The sequence below is a fragment of the Pipistrellus kuhlii genome, unplaced genomic scaffold (assembly GCF_014108245.1).
Source record: "Pipistrellus kuhlii isolate mPipKuh1 unplaced genomic scaffold, mPipKuh1.p scaffold_m20_p_1, whole genome shotgun sequence".
Taxonomy (NCBI): domain Eukaryota; kingdom Metazoa; phylum Chordata; class Mammalia; order Chiroptera; family Vespertilionidae; genus Pipistrellus; species Pipistrellus kuhlii.
This window is the reverse complement of record NW_023425404.1, coordinates 86,854,328-86,871,326: the sequence shown is the minus strand read 5'-3', so window position 1 is coordinate 86,871,326 and position 16,999 is coordinate 86,854,328. Positions and strand designations below refer to the sequence as shown.

The 16,999-nt window shown below is 45.1% G+C and overlaps 1 protein-coding gene across 6 annotated transcripts in view; it reads right to left on the bottom strand.

The window, feature by feature from the left end:
• PSTPIP1 (proline-serine-threonine phosphatase interacting protein 1) overlaps positions 1–7,972 on the bottom strand; it is a 42,200-nt gene extending 34,228 nt beyond the window's left edge. For 2 of the 6 annotated variants that reach the window (XM_036454785.2, XM_045586472.1), the window contains exon 1: positions 7,121–7,968. In XM_036454785.2, the coding sequence (XP_036310678.1) occupies positions 7,121–7,156 (36 nt within the window). In that variant the 5' untranslated portion in view covers positions 7,157–7,968. Of the gene's footprint in view, positions 1–7,120 lie in introns of all 6 variants that reach the window. The other 4 variants (XM_036454826.2, XM_036454792.2, XM_036454798.2 and 1 more) reach the window with 4 other exon arrangements.
• Between the last annotated feature and the right edge of the window lie 9,027 nt (positions 7,973–16,999).

Genomic DNA, 16,999 nt, shown 5'->3' with positions numbered 1-16,999 from the left:
CATCTGAAAGACCTTCATGAGATCCCTTGCTTTGCCCTAGACATGTGATTGTAGAACATCCTTTGACCTGCCCATGACTCTGTGTAGGAGATGGGAGGGCATTGACAACCCTCCCGTGTAGGTTGGGTTTGGATACATGTGGATGACTGTCACAGTACCTGGCTTTTTTTAGGTACTCAGCAGACAGGCACTGTTACCACTCCTCTGGGTTGATTTAAGTAGCTGGGACTTGGATAAAAAAATATTCATGGATCTTGAAATAAATGTCTCCTTTTTCATTTTTATTTTAATTTAAAATTTTCAATAAGTAATACATTTACATAGTCTAAAAATTAAACAGTATAAAAAAGTGAAAGCACTCACTGCCACCAGCCCTGTCCCCCACCAATTTCTTTTCTTTCACTTCCCCAAAAGGTCATCACTTTAATTAGTTCTCTGTGCGTCATTCCAGAGATTCTCGTTGTTAAAACAAGCCTAAGCTAATATAAATGCTTATTTCCCCAGTTTTCACATCCGGTTGAATACCAGGCACACACAGTTTGGCTCTGTGCTTTTTACACAAAACACAAAACAGAAGAACTCTCCTAAGTAGTACAGAGAGAACTTCTGTCCTCATTCTTTCTGTCAGCCATGAGCGGGAGACACTGACAAGGCAGTTGGAAAGGTGGAACAGCCAGGCCCCCCTCTCTGGCCTCTAAGTCCCTATTGCTCCAGGAGGACCTATTCCTCAGGCACTGGCATCCTTAGCCTTCAAGGCCATACGGCCTGTCCTACTGCAAGTCCTCACCCAGTGTCTGAGCAGACAGGTTCCCAGCAGAGCCCCTCTCAATTTGGTCCTCCAGCTCTTATCCAGCCAGAGGCATAGAGGGTTTCCAAAGGGTCTGCTAGTGCCAAATGCTAGAGAACCCTCACTTTCTTACTCACGAATATCTCCTCTTCTGGGAATCTACCCAAGGAAGTAATCCTCAAATGCAAACTCTGATACAAAAAGATCTACCCATTGCATCATTATCTAGAATAGTAAATAATTGGCAATAACCTAAATGTGCAACAATAGAGGATTGAATAAATAAATCATAGCATGTCCACCAAATCCACAAGCTGGAGGACTATGCAATCATTAACAATGTTGTTTTGAAGACAAGGAAACCACATCCATAACCACATGTTCAAAATGGAATTATGTTGAAAGGTTGGGGACAGGTCTTATAACAATGTAAATGTAATTACGGCTCTGGACTGTGCATTTAAAATGGTCAAGAGGGTAAATTTTATGTTAGATATATTTTCCCATGATTAAAAATAAAATGTAAAATGCAAGAAAATTAGCTTGCATCTATGTTAAGAATCTTAGAGAAACACCGAAAAATAATACCAGCAATCTCTGTGTGATGAGGCAACTAAGGCTGTTTTATTCCTGTTTTTGTTTTCTATTTTTCCATTTTCCTTTTAGGATCTTATATTTTTTTATTTTAAGTTATGTACGTAGCTTTAAGTGTTCAGAACAGAACAGGTACCCAGTGAACATCAACGTCTCCTGATTTTCCATGAAGTCCTGGGGCCACTGTTGGCAGGTCCTGAGGTAGTGGACAGGCAGCTTTAGGACAGGTTAAAAGTGGGGCCCTTCTCTGTAGTCTCCTAAATGAGGAACCTCAGAATCTCAAAACTGGGAAGGGGAAGAAGCTACAGCAGCTGAGTGGACAAGTGGGGGAGGAGTGGGGCCCAGCCTAAGTCCCATGTGCTTCCCTAGTAACTCATGCCCCGACCCAGGAAGTAGTACTTTCCTCTGTCCTCTGTCTCTTGGGGCCCTCAGACTCTCCACGCTGATCCTCAGAGCAGGGCCTCTCAGTGAAATAAAGCTGAGGCTGAGAGGTTTGGCACAGAGCTTTCCAGATGAAGCTGACACCAGTTTAAAAGGGAGATGTAACTACAAAGAAGAAGGAAAATTTCAGGCCTATTCTCAGTCCCCCTTGGTAGCTTCTGCCTAAAGGTGAGAGGCCACTGTAGTAACTCTGGCCTAGTCTCCTCAGGCTCTTACTTTTCCTTTTAATAACCCCAAACAAGTAGGATGTAGATATCAATAAAACCTGGTCCTGGACTAGAACTTTCCTCTTAAAGCAATACCCAGTGACTTTTTGGCAAAGGCCATTAGATATATAGGTCTGGGAGAGAGTGAGACACTAGGAGGGATAAGCATGCTTTAGAGCCCTCCTCCACTTGGTACACAAGGCCTAGCCCAGTTATCAGGAAACCTGAGTTTCTAGCACTGGGGCGTGACTTCCTTGACGGCAAGATGGTCTCATTCATCTGATTGGATGTAGGGGTGAGGCTGAGCAGTACAGTTTAAACAATCTAGTCAAGAATGCTGTTTAACAAATATTTGTAAATATAACTAAAGTAAAATGGAGGAGAAAATAGGTTCAGAAAGACAGGTGGGACCATGTAGATATTCACTGTTCATTTACCGTGTTTCCCCAAAAATAAGACATCCTCCGAAAATAAGACCTAGCACATGAAAAGATAAGACATCCCCTGAAAGTAAGACCCAGCGCAACTTTGGGAGAAAAAATTAATATAAGACACTGTCTTATTTTCAGGAAAAAGGGTACTTATTCTACAAACATTGACTCAGTATATGTCCCACTGGCCAGCCCTGTGCTGAGGACCCAGACAGATGTTTCTCGCAATGCAGTTTGGTTGTTTGCTGGGAGCACAGCCACTGGAGAGGAGAGCTGTGTGTACGAGAGGGGTGAGGGGAAGCATCCTGACTTCTCTAGGCTTCTATGCGCCTCTGACTTGGTGATGAGGCAGGTTATTGGAGATCTAAGGCCTTCTCAGCTTGGGCATCTGTATTCTCAGCCACAGCTATATTTCACTGAGAGGCCCTGCTCTGAGGCTCAGCCACAAACTTCATGCAAAGCCATGATCCTCTTTTTCCTGGTGTGTGTTTAATATAAATCAAATTATCCCTTCCCTCCTTACGTGGCTAGTCCTACTCTCACCCCATTCTCATAGCAGCCTGCATCTGAGTGCTCTGCCACAGAAAAAAGCAGGCTATAAATACTTTGTGGCAACACTGACAACTTAGCAAATACAGACCCACTTAGGGACAGAACTTTTCTACTCCTATGCTGAATGTTTCCACCACTTATGAGCCATTCTGTTTGCTTTTTATAATTTTTTTTGTCTCCTCTTGCTATCAGACTACTAGGTATCTGTGAAACTATCTTTAAAAATTCAGGTCCACCAATATTTATGAATCACCAATATACATCAGGTTCCATGCAGAACCCTACTAGTTGCTACGTCTATCTGTTAAAAAAAATCACAAAACTGATTTTGTAAAAATTGTGGGTAAAACCAGAGTTCATAGGCCCTATGTAAAATCTATGAACCATCCTATCTAATAAAGAAAGAATATGCTAATTGACCATCATGCCCTCACAAAGATGTGGGGACAATAAGGAGGGAATATGCTAATTGACTGTCACATCCAATAAGGAGGGAATATGTTAATTGACTGTCACATCCAATAAGGAGGGAATATGCTAATTGACTGTCGCATCCTCAAAGTTGGCAGCACCCATAGCCACAAGATGGTGGCGCCCAGTCTCCTCAGCCCCGCTGGGGCAGCAGGCATGCAGTACTTCCAGGCCCACCCCCAGGCAGGTCTGATCGCTCCACCTGTCTGCCTCTGGAGTCCCCCAGTCCCCTCAGACCTCCAGCCACCCAGGGCCTGCTAGAGGTGCAGGCAAGCCTCAGATGTCAGCTGCCTATCATCAGGGCCAGCCTGAGGGACTACCAAATGATTGAACAAGAAGGCTGCATGGGCCAACCAGGCTGGCAGGGGGATTAGTGAGGGACAACCGAATGACTGAACAGCAGGCTGCATGGGTTGACCAGGCAAGTAGGGGGGCTGTGAGGGGTGACCAGGCTGGCAAGGGAGAGAAGTTGGGAGTGACCAGGCCAGCAGAGGGAGCTATTGGGAGTTATCAGTTCAGCAGGGGGGTAGTTGGGGGTGACCAGGCCAGCAGGGGTGGCAGTTGGGGGCAACCAGGATGGCAGGGGGGATTAATGAGGGACGACCAAAGGACTGAACAGCAAGCTGCGTGGGATGACCAGGCTGGCAGGGGGGTCTTGAGGGGTGACCAGTCTGGCAGGGGGGCAGTAAGAGGCAACCAGACTGGTGGTGGGGCAGTTGGGGGCGATCAGGCCAGTGAGGGGGGGTGCAGTTGGGGGCAACCGAGCTGGCGGGGCGGGGGGCAGTTGGGGGTGATTAGGCTGGTGTGGGAGGGCAGTTAGGGCTGATCAGGCTGACACACAGAGGCAGTGAGGGATGATCAGGCTGGCGGGGGGGGGGGGGGGACAGTTAGGAGCAACCAGGCAGGTGAGCAATTAGGAGCCAGCAGTGCAGAATTATGAGAGGAATGTCCAACTGTCGGTCTAGACCAGGGGTCCTCAAACTTTTTAAAGTGGGGGCCAGATCATGGTCCCTCAGAGAGCTGGAGGGCCGGACTATATGAACTACTAATTCCTACTGTAACACCTCGGCTGCGCTCACTGCCCAAAAAACCTGGCGGGCCGGATCAGACTCCTCTGCGGGCCGCATGTGGCCCGCGGGCCGTAGTTTGAAGACGCCTGCTAGACCAGCCGTTAGACATCCCCCGAGGGGTCCTGGATTGGAGAGTATGCAGGTTGGGCTAAGGAGATCCCCTCCCCCCACTCCCATGCACAAATTTTGTGCACCAGGCCTCTAGTCTAGTATAAGTAAAGTATATTGGCCTTAGTGTAAGCTCTTAGCTCATTAAAAATGACTTTTGTTTCTCTCCTTACTATTAGCTAGTACCAGAAACAGGGCTGGTGACACCTGTGTTCTAGAAAGTTGAGATTGCCAGATAATTAAACTGTTGTGGTATTGGACATCATTTTTGATGTCCAATTAAAGACTACCATTATTAAAGACTAGTCATTTTTAGTGTGCTGCCAAGCTGCAGGGTTTAGTGGTATTGCCTTGGGCTGGGTAGGGGGGAAATAGTAGAGGGGGAAGGCTGTGCAGTTAGATCATATGCCTTTTGTGTTTTACAGCTTTATGTGTAAATTGAGCTTCAAGGTACTTCTATAAACCTTGCCTGATCTCCCTACTTCTGAGGTAGGAAGGACAGATATATATATATTTAGTGATCTGCCATGTTGATAGAGAATAATGAAGCACTCTGGAGCCAGCCTTTTGGGTTTAATCCAAGCTTTGTGATCTTGGGCAAGTTACTTAAGCTCTCTTTATTTATCCCCAAGTAATATGGAAAACAAAAAACTACTTCATTGGTTTAAAAGAGTGAATTGACACATGTTTCTGTGAGTGTTAGATGTCCTCACGGGCTGAGGGTCAGGGAGTGGTGCTAGAATTCAGAGCCCTGAGAACAATGAGGGTGATAGTGAACTTTTGAGGCATTTGCCAGGGTCAGTATGTCAGGCTCCCACTGATCACTTCTCTCCCCCTCCCAGATCTGACTTCTCCAGGGAAGCTGTGCCCCCACGTCAGGCCTCGGGAGCCAACAGTAGAGGACAGGAGGCACCTGGAGCCCATGAAGCTCACAGTGGCTCAAAGGTGGGGCAAGTGCAGAGTGTGGCAGGATATGGCTCAGGAAGCTGTTTTCTTGCTGCTGCTTCTATTGCTGCTGCTACTGCCACGCCCTGCTTCCTCATAACTATCTCCTACTGCCCAGATCTCTTTGCCCCCAGCTCTGCCTTAGGGAAGATGGGCCCAGGCACCCTGGTGTGGGATAGATGTCCTGGAGGGAAAACAATCAGGGTCTCCTGGGCTACAGAGCAACCTGGATTTTCAGGCCTTACCCCTTTCCCCAACCTTATACTCTAAGTTAGAGCAATGATGTGGTGATTCACCACTCCCTGCCTCCCCCACTGTAGCCACCTATCCACCTCCTTTTGTAATCCCTAGCTGCCAACCTGGTGGTGGGATTAGCTGAGCCAGGTCAGTCTCCATTGACTCCTCTGGGCTGGTCCCACTCCCTCTTTGTAGAGATGGGGAAACAGAGGTCCAGAGAGGCACAGAGTACCCTACCCAGGCAGCCCTCTCTCTACTGTGTGGCCAGAGTAGGCACAAAATAGGTCACTCACATGCTAGTCCCAGGTCCCAGAAAAGGATACAGGGAGGGGAGGCTGTTGACTGAGACAAAGGACCATGGAGTCCTATATGGGGTTGAAAGCGGGGCTCTTGGGACAATCACATTCCTCAGCTCTAATCAGAGAGGTCTCAGCTTACCCCCCCTTGAGCACTGGGGATAGCTAGAAGTCCAGGAGCAGAGGAGAAGGCTGAAAAACAGTCGGAAAAATCAGAGGGGATTTGAGGCCCAAACTGGGCTTATAGGGTGGGCCAAGCCACCAGTTGGGTGCCATTCTCTAATGGAAGAAAGGATTTGATTTACCTCTGCACTGAATTTAAGAAAACAAGCAAGGAATTGACCAGCCCTCCTGCCTCTTCCAAGGGTCCCTAAAGACTGCAAGGAAGGAGGTTTGGGTGAGGGAAGAGAATTACTATTTGAATGTCACCAAGGTACTAGGGACTTTGTTACATTTAATCAACATGTTTAATCCTCCCAGTAGACTGGTATATTTATTAATGTTTACCTCCATTACATGAGTAGAGAAAACGAGGCTCAGAGAAGTAAAATAGCTTATCTTGCCCTTAAATAGCAGAGCCAATATCCGATTCGTTCGTTTGGTCCCCAAACCGTGACCCATTCCCTTCTTTTCATCATTTGGCCTCCTCAAATTCCCACCCACATATTGGACTCTCCTCTCAAAACATTCTGCTACGGGGAGAGAGTCACCTGGAGGAGAAACCAGTCCTGAGATATAGGGGATATCTCTCACCCTCTGTCTTGAAGCTTGCAGAACAATCATACCCTAGGCTGAGGAACCCCTTTATCTTCCAACTTAGAAGGGACGGTGGCCCAGGTTACCTCCGCAAATACAAAATACAACCACTATTTTTATGAGTAAATCTCTCTCTCCCCTTGACCACATCCCAATCAACTACTCTGGGGAAATTTCAGCCAGTCTTCCCATTCTACTTGTTTAACTCCTTGAAGTCTTCACTCACCCAAAAGGCATCTCTGAATTGAAGCTGGGGCATCATCCTCAGGCTGCCACGACAAAGCTTTCTCTCCTCCCACAGACAGGGTTGAACGAGGTCCAGGAACCAGGCACACTGCCCCAGTACTGACAGTGTTGGCCCAGTCGTCCCCGACTTGGCTGATGCTGTCTGCAGCACCTCAGAAGACACCCACAAGCTAGAGATGAGCTGCCAGAGGGAGCAAAAGAGCTCAATCTGTTTTGTTTGGGGTTAGAATCAGCAGCAAAATGAGGAAGGAGCGCTGCCCAGTGATGAAGGGCGGGTTCTGGTTTCCGGCCCAACCCCTTGCCAGCCCCATGGTGATAGAGGACACAGCCCAGGCTTCAGGACTTAGCAGGAATGCCAGCCCCAGATGGGAGCCAGTGGCCAGAGAGAGAGGCAGGTAGGTACAGAGGCTGGGCGGGCAGGCAGCCTGTGCAGAAAGGTTTGTGCAGTCACCCCCTACGGGCAGGCATCAGGCCCCTCACCCACAGGAAGTAGAGCTGCTGTGTTCCTGTGTGTAGCTCCGCCTGCAGCCTGCAGCCTGCCTCCCTCCTGTGCTCCTCCACTTGCCTCCTTCTGATGTCCTAGTTGAGCTATTCTCAGAGGCCATAAACTTAGGGAGACTGAAATCACAGAAGGTGAGGGAAAAGAGGGGTCAGGAATCAGGAGTGCTGTTGCCCACCACCCCAGCCTCACTCCAGACCAGGTACATAAATGCTAGACTCTCCATGCCTCACCAGCAAACCATTTGGGGGTGGGGGCTTCCCTAGGATGAACACTCACTATCATTCATCAAATCCTGGCTACATGGTGTCCTAATCCACATCTTACCCTCAAAGCTTCTGGGGCAAATGCAACAGGGGTGGGCTGTAGGAACACTGAGGTGGGGTGAATGGAGAACAGCTTGAGGCTTTATGGACATCAACCTTCTGCCCACCAAGTCTCCAGATTAGACACTTTCTGAGGGCAGGAAGCCCTCTAAAGATGTCTTCAGGCCAGAAGAATATAGTTAAACCCAGAGAGACAGCATTATAATGGTATAGATGTTGGAGTTAAAAAACCCAGGTTGAGGCCCACTTTCTGTTTTGTCTGGGCCTTAGCCTTCAATAGTTGAGGAAACTTAATTGTCCCTCTAACACAATAAGTCCCCATTTCCCCATCTGCCACCCGCAATCTTTGAAAGGGAGAAAGTGTTGAGACCATTACTGGAGTTTCTGGTTTGGCTGGGCATTTGCTGGGGCACTGTTAAGTACCACCTTGAAAAGAGCCCTAGGCTGGAACCCCAGACACAGCCTGAGGAGCTATGGCTTGCCCACTAAGCTGGTGTGGGGCCTAAACCCAGAGCCAGTTGGCAAGAAGGGATGAGTCAGCTTCTTCACAAATCAGCACCCTCAAGGGCTAAGTCAGAGTTGGGGGACACCCAAGCTATTCTGAAATAGCCACCAAGAGAGAATACATCAGGGAGAATTGCTGAGCAGTAAGATTGATCCTGATAGGCCCCACCTCCAGAATCCTTCAGTTTGAGCTAACAAACACCTTCAGCATTGAAGGTGCCCCAGGTGCTTGGAACTTGAAGACAGCTGTGAACACACGAGGGTTAGATATCTACTAAGAAGGGCTCCATATGAATAACTCTACTCAAATTTTAGAAAACAGAGCCCAGCAGCCATTTCTGCACAGGGGCCTCTCACACAAACTGACTTCACAAAGAAGCTTGCACTAGTCTGCCTACACTGTGTTTCTACCATCTGAACCAGCTCTTGTAAAGGATTTCCTGGAATCAATTTCAACCAATATGATTGAGGCTTTCTCCATCCAATCAGAGCTGTGTAACTCTGACCAAACAGCGTGGCTCTATTCTGACCAATCAGGACAGTGCTTTTGGAGCAATTAAACTGTGAAGATTTGGAGTCCTCATTTACATGAAAATGAACCAATTAGGAACTAGGGGTGGGGATTCCTGGCAAAAATGCCAGCTTCCCCTCTGGCTCAGGGAATGCACTTTCCCTTTCCACTAAAGACTGTTTCCCTAGCTGAGCTGAAACTCTGAATATGTCTCATCAGAGTAGAGCAGAGCTGCCTATGGTAACTGAAAAGAGGCTTGGCTCTGGGGCAGTCACACAGCTGTGCTGTTTTCAGAGCCACGCTGACTCAAATTGAGCTGTTCCAATGCAGTGCTGTTTTCACAGCTGTGCTGTATCATTGTTGAGCTGTTTGTACTGAATAAAGTTTCTTTTTTCACCACATCCCAAATTGGGGAATTCTGTTGGTGTTTGAATCGGTGAGATCATTGGTTAACAGCTGCCATAATAGAAAAAAGAAAACAACAGCTTGAAAAGATGGTAGTGGGGGAGAAAGGGTGTTGTGGTTGGGAGGTAGTTACACCCTGCCTTCCCTATTAGAGTCAGGTTAGTCATTGTGTCCCCCTAGGCCTCAGTTTCCCCATCTATAAAGTGAAGCAGTAAGGCAACTGCAGCAGTGTGTGTCTGATTCACTTATGAAACCTAAAAACTATGCAGCCTGCTTGACTCCCATCCAGTTTGCAGGTCTAAGTTGGGGCCTGACCTTATGTTTTTCTATAGTTTCTGATAGGCTCATGTAGATGGTCTCTGAAGACCCTTTCACCAGTGCAAGCCACCTCCCTTTGACCAGTGAGCTGGTGGTGAGGTAATTTTTGGTCCTCACTGAAGGAACCCTTCCCCCACATCTACTGGGCCTATGTTTCAGTTACTCTGCTGACTGCCTATTCACCATGTTAACACCTCTTTTGTGTCTACCCTAGCTTCTGTGCCTGGAAACTCCGAATCACACTCTTGTGGTTGAAAGTTAGTAAATCTGAAAGCTACCTGTCAACTCAGAAGAGTTGTGTGCTTTATTTTTCTTCAACCCTTTTTCCAGGGCAAACTGAAAAAACAATCTATATCACATCCTGAGCACTGAGTGCCACTCCCTGAATATCAACCAAGGCCTGAGTCTAGGATGTCTCCTGGTGTCAGATTTACCATGTGGTAGCCCCACCCCTACCCCACATGGCCCCTGGTCTCTGCACTTCCTTCTCAGCTGGGGACTTCCCTTCTTTCCACTCCCTGCTCTTCATGTTTCTGCCCCAGACCCTGGCCTGGCCCTTCACCTTCAGCTCCACGCTCTAGGAATGAAGATCCCACTTAGAATAGGACTCTGACAATTAATTGCTCTCTCTGAGTTTCAGTTTTCTTATCTGCTAAATTAGGTGAGATTCAAGGCATGTGAAGTGCTTAGCATATGGCCCATTGCAGTAAAACTCAGCAGCCTATTATTATGCTGGAACTTCTTTCCTGCCTGGTCTCACCAGTGAGTTTCTTCTTATTAATAAGCCCCAGTTCCCCTCCTGTGGGAGGTCTTTTCAGCTTATGATCCTCAGCAGAGCCTTTCTCCTTGCATACACTGCTCTGCTGCTACTCAGCACACTTCTCCTCTTGGGTGACCACCCTCAGCAGATTAGCAGAAAGTTTTCCTTGTTTATGTCTATGTCCCAAGACAGGAAGGCTCAGTAAATGTAATTATGGCTACAATACAGTGGGGCTTGTTCTCTTTTGGGGCAAGGAAAGGTGGGGATGAGAGTAGGAACCCCAGCCCAGTAAACATGTGCTTCTGGCCACTCAAGAACAGTGACCCACAATGGCCAGGTACAGGAACATTCCACTTCAATTATGTGGTGAGTGAGTGAGTAGCTGAGAGCAGTATGAGTAGCAGTATGGCCAGCATCATGGCAGTGTACTCAGCTACTTCAGGAAGGAGATACAGGTGTCGAATGGTCTGCCTAGCGAATGGCAGATATTAAGACAGCATGTTCGTAATGAAAGGGACAGAACAAATGCCCCTTGAACTAGTAGCAATGCTGTTTCTAAATGAAATTCATGATAAGGGCCTTCTCGTTTCCCGATGTCACCAAGAGCTTTGAGACACTCCTTCTCTGTAGCCTTGTGCTCTCTCTAGAAGGCTTCAGATTCTTCTTATACAAAATAAGGTTAAAGGATAGGCTAGGGCCATATCATTCAGAGTTTATACTGCCAGTGAGGAGGCAGAGTAAGGACAGGACCATTGTCCTGAAAATAATGGGAAATCACAGCAAGGTGATAATGGGAAGGTACATTATCAAATCTGGGTTTGAAAATGTCATTTGCTGTGTGGAAAACAGACAGCAGTGAACAGGCTTTAGGGATGAACAAGTGCCCTACACAGGGCCTATTGCTCAGAAGGGCATGTAGGCAATTGCCATCTTGAAATTCTTAATATTATCTTTAAATTTGTTTTAAGAGTGAAGACTAATGGGACAATGAAGCATGCATCAAGAACTTGGAGCCTGCCAGGACCGGTTTGGCTCAGTGGATAGAGCGTCGGCCTGCGGACTGAAAGGTCCCGGGTTCGATTCCAGGCAAGGGCATGTACCTTGGTTGCGGGCACATCCCCAGTGGAGGGTGTGCAAGAGGCAGCTGATCGATGATTCTCTCTCATCGATGTTTCTAACTCTCTATCCCTCTCTCTTCCTCTCTGTGAAAAATCAATAAAATATATTAAAAAAAAAAAAAAAAAGAACTTGGAGCCTCGGCTCAAGTATGATCCTGCCTCCTACCCATCTCCCTTGGATGGGTTCTCAGCGTTACCCTCCAAGTACCTGCTAACAACCACTGCTACTCTCTGCCCCCAGCAGGGATACAATACCCATGGGGATTGCAATACACCATGGGAAAGAGAGATGTTTGGCTTGACTTTCCTGCCCACAGCTGGGGAATGTAGTTCGGTGGCTGGTAAGAAGGGAAACTCAGCAGCTAGTAGGTTTGATGCAGAAACAAATGAGGAGCCCTTGTCCCACAAGTATGCCCATGCCTGAGGGAGTGAAACATTAAACACCAAATAAAGCACCATACCAGGTTGAGAGAACAATGGAAAAGAAAACCTTTATATTTTAGTACTTTAAATAGGACTTAAAAAAAAATAACAGCCCCCACATTTTCTTTCTTTCTTTCTATTCTTTTTTCTTTTTTTATTGTTTAAAGTATTACAAATACCATGTTTCCCCGAAAATAAAACATCCTCCGAAAGTAAGACCTATTTACAGGTTTCCTTCTGAGTGAAATATAAGGCATCCCCCTGAAAATAAGGCCCCCCCTAGGCTCTGTCTCAGAATGAAAATTAATTTACCGTAAACTGCTCGCTAGGGCCTCCCCAACTGGTGTCTAGCAACCAGTGACGTTACTCGGAGTTCTGATGTCACTGCTGTGTGGAAGTGGACCTGAGGTCGGAGTGAGTGGTGAGCATGGGGCGGGAGAGAGGAGGAGACTTTCACAGATGCATGTAGAAGAACAGGAGGATTAGAGCAGATGGGACGTGGCGAAGGTGGTGAGTGCTGGTCTGTCTCTGGTGACACTACCTGATGCTCGCGGCTGCCCTCATGATGACTGAAGGTTCTCACTCAGTGGCAGACCCAGATCCAGGCCTCAGCAAGCCCAGTGACAGTCCCCAGGCAGGCCCCAGGGGGTAAATGTCTGATAAAGGGGTAGGGGGAATGTCTGGTGAAGGTGTTCAGTGGCACGGGGGTAAGGGGAGGGGTGTCACTTAAAATGACACAGGAGGATCAAAGGGGGCAATCAAAATGACACAGGAGGATCAAAAGGGGTTACTAAAATGGAACCCCCACTCTGATTCTCCTGCGTCATTTGATTCCCCCCACTGATCCGCCCTGTGTCATTTTAAGTGATTCCCCTCCCCCCACCTTGATACCCCAATTCCTTTTTTTTTTTTTTTTTTTAAATTTTTTTTTTACCCCTAGAAATAAGCACAAAAAGAAAAAGCTACTCCATGGAGTACAAGAACGGAATCATGGAAGACTCTTGGGGCCAAAATCTTACTGCTTTCTGCAAAGAGAAGATGTTGAGTATTCAATTGGTCCAAAAATGGCAAGCAGAGTATGGTAACCTCATTGAACAAGTGGACAAGGGAAATGCTAAAAAGCACAAGTATGGATCAGGTCGGCAACCATTATTTTCTGAGCTGGAAGACCTGATCTGTGAATGGGTTGTTGACAGGAGAGCAAAGGCTTTGGTTGTGAATAGGGCTCAGATTCAAGAGTTTGCCCTTGCAATGGCACCACAGTTTGACATAGCCCCAGAAGACTTCAAAGCATCACTGGCTGGATAATTTCCTTCAGCGAAGTGAACTGTCTTTAAGAAGATCTACAACATTGTTTAGGTTGGAAGATACTCAAGTTATTAAGTGAGCACTTGCATTCAAGTCCTTTATTGATAATGCTGACTTCTCTAAATACAATCTTTCCAACATGATTGCTATGGGTGAAACTGCAGTGTTTACTGGCCAATCATCTCAAACAATAATTGAACAGCGGGGTGCCTCCTTAGTGTACATTCCCTCCACTGCTTATGAAAGTGCACGTGTTTCCTGTATTTTGGCAATTCGTCTGGAGGGCACTAAAATCCCACCTTTAATCATTTCTAAAGGCAAGAAGGAAAAGATTGAACGTGTTTTGGGCGTTTTTATTCTTGAAACTGAAAAAGCCTGGGCCACACAAGCAGTTATAAGGAAGTGGGTCGATTTAATGCGGCCGATTTTTATACGAGGGAGCCAAAGAGGTCTGCTAGTCTGGGATGCAGCCAGCACTCACTGCGCTAAAGACATGAAGACATTTCTTCACAAAAGAAAAATAGATCAGATAATGATTCCCGCAGGAATGACGGCCTATCTCCAGACTCTTGATATTGCAATAAACAAGCCATTCAAAGACAATTTGCGCATGGAAATTAATGACTACATTGAAAATAGAATGGAGAGAAATCAGCGTGGAAACTTTGTGAAACCTAAACTACAAGAAGTTGTGACTTGGGTAAAGAATTCATGGGAGAAAATCATTGACAGTTGCATTGCAAATGCACTGCGAGCAGGCTACCTTGACAAGAAGTACTCATTTAAAGACAGTGTTATTGCTAAACATGAGAGATTTGGTCCACTGATTCTGAAAGAAATTGAGTCACAAGAAATTCACCAGGAAATTCAGGAATTGGATTGTTATGATGATGTTCCAGAAGATGATGACATGATTGTCATTGAATAAATGAGTAAATTCTTGATACTATAGGATTCACAGTTTGTCTGGTTTGTGTTGACAACTACCGTACTACTGTACCATATACAGGTAATAAATTTCCTTTATTTTCATTTAACAATAAATGTGTACCATATTCTTCTTCATGGAAAAATAAGACATCCCCTGAAAATAAGACCTAGTGCATCTTTGGGAGCAAAAATTAATATAAGACACTGTCTTATTTTTTGGGAAACAGGGTAGTAGTACACATGACTACTTTCCCCCCCAATTGACTTCCCCCAGCCTCCCTTACCCCCTGCACATGCCCTCACCCCCCTCCCAGTGTCTTGTATCTATTGCTTATGCTTATATACATGCATCCAAGCCATTTGTTTGATCTCTTACCGCCTCCCCCCACCACTCCCTAGCCTTCCTGCTGCCTTTTGACAGTCTGTTCGATGCTTCTCTTCCTCTGTATCTATTTTTGCTCATCAGTTTATAATGTTAATTATTATCCATAAATGAGTGAGATCATGTATTGATATTTATCTTTCACTGACTGGCTTATTTCACTTAACATAATGCTCTCTAGTTTCATTTATGCTGTTGCAATTGGTAAGAATTCCTTCTTTTTTTTATAGCAGCATAGTATTCCATTGTGCAAATTTACCACAGTTTTCTAATCTACTCATCTGCTGACGGGCACTTAGGCTGTTTCCAAATCTTAGCTATTGTAAATTGTGCTGCTATGAACATAGGGGTACATGTATCCTTTCTGATCGATGTTTCTGGTTTCTTTGGATATATTCTTAGAAGTGGTATTACTGGGTCAAATGTTAGTTCCATTTTTAATTTTTTCGAGGAAACTCCATACTGTTCTCCACAATGGCTGTACCACTTTGCATTCCCACTAGCAGTAAAGAAGGGTTCCTTTTTCTCCGCATGGTCTTCAGCATTTGTCTTTTGTTGATTTGTTGATAATAGCCATTCTGACAGGTGTGAGATGGTACCTCATTGTTGTTTTGATTTGCATCTCTTGGATGATGAGTGACTTTAAAAAAATATATATTTTATTGATTTTACACAGAGAGGAATTGAGAGGGACAGAGAGTTAGAAACATCGATGAGAGAGAAACATCGACCAGCTGCCTCTTGCACACCCCCCACTGGGGATGTGCCTGCAACCAATGTACATGCCCTTGACTGAAATCGAACCTGGGACCTTTCAGTCCGCAGGCCGACTCTCTACCCACTGAGCCAAACCGGTCCTGGCTGATTAGTGACTTTGAGCATGTTTTCATATGTTTCTTGGCTTTTTGAATTTCCTCTTTTGAAAAGTGTCTATTTACATCATTTGCCTATTTTTTTATGGGGTTGTTTATCTTCCTTTTGTTAAGGTGTACGAGTTCCCTGTAAATGTTGGAGATTAAGCCCTTATCAGAGATAACATTGACAAATATGTTCTCCCATGCAGTGCGCTTTCTTGTTGTTTTGTTGATGGTTTCTTTTGCTGTGCAGAAGATTTTTATTTCGATGTAGTCCTATTTGTTTATTTTCTCCTTAGTTTCTATGACCCTAGGAGCTGTATAGTTAAATATATTGCTATGACAAATGTCTGCTATTTTGCTGTCTATGGCTTCTTTCAAGATTTTTATGGTTTGCCATCTTATGTTTAAGTCCTTTATCCATTTTGAGTTTATTTTTGTGTATGGTGTAAGTTGGTGGTCTAGTTTCAGTTTTTTGCAAGTATATGTCCTGTTTTACCAATACCATTTATAGGAGAGACTGTTTTGACTCCCCTGTATGGTCTTGCCTTCTTTGTAAAATATAAATTGAGCATAATGGCTTGTGTCGATTTCTGGGTTCTCTGTTCTGTTCCATTGGTCTATATGTCTGTTCTTGTGCCAGTACCAGGCAGTTTTGAGAACAATGGTTTTATAGTATGGCTTCTCTGCTTTTGTATCTGTTCAGATCATTATATTGTAGTTGTAATCCGTCCAACATTGTTCTTCTTTCTCAGTGTTGCTGCAGCTATTCAGGGTCTTTCTTTATTCCAGATGGTTTTTTGGAGATTTTTTTCTAGGTCTTTGAAGTATGCTGTTGGTATTTTAATGGGTATTACATCAAATTTATAGGTTGCTTTGGGTAGTATGGACATTTTAATGATGTTGATTCTACCAATTGATGAACATGGTATATTCTTCCATTTGTTTATGTCTTCCTTTCTCTCTCTCTCTCTCTCTCTCTCTCTCTCTCTCTCTCTCTATATATATATATATATATATATATATATATATATATATATATACATATATATATAATCTTTTTTTTTTCAGCGTTCTGAAATTTTCTGAGTATAGGTCCTTTATCTCTTTGGTTAAGTTTATTTTGTTGTTGCAATAGTAAATGGGATTGCTTTGTTTTTATTTTTTAAATTTAATAAATCTTCATTGTTCAGATTATTATAATTGTTCCTCTTTTTCCCCCATAGCTCCCCTCCACCCAGTTCCCACCCCACCCTCTGCCCTTACCCCATCCACACACACTGTCCTAATTCATTGGTGTACGATTTTTATCCAGTCTCTTTCCATACCTCCCCACCTCTTTCCCCATGAGAATTATCAGTCCACTCCCTTTATATGCCCCTGATTCTATTATATTCATCAGTTTATTCTGTTCCTCGGATTTTTAATTCACTTGATTTTTAGGTTCACTTGTTGATAGATATGTATTTGTTGTTCATAAATTTTATCTTTACTTTTTTTTCCTTCTTCTTTTTAAAGAAT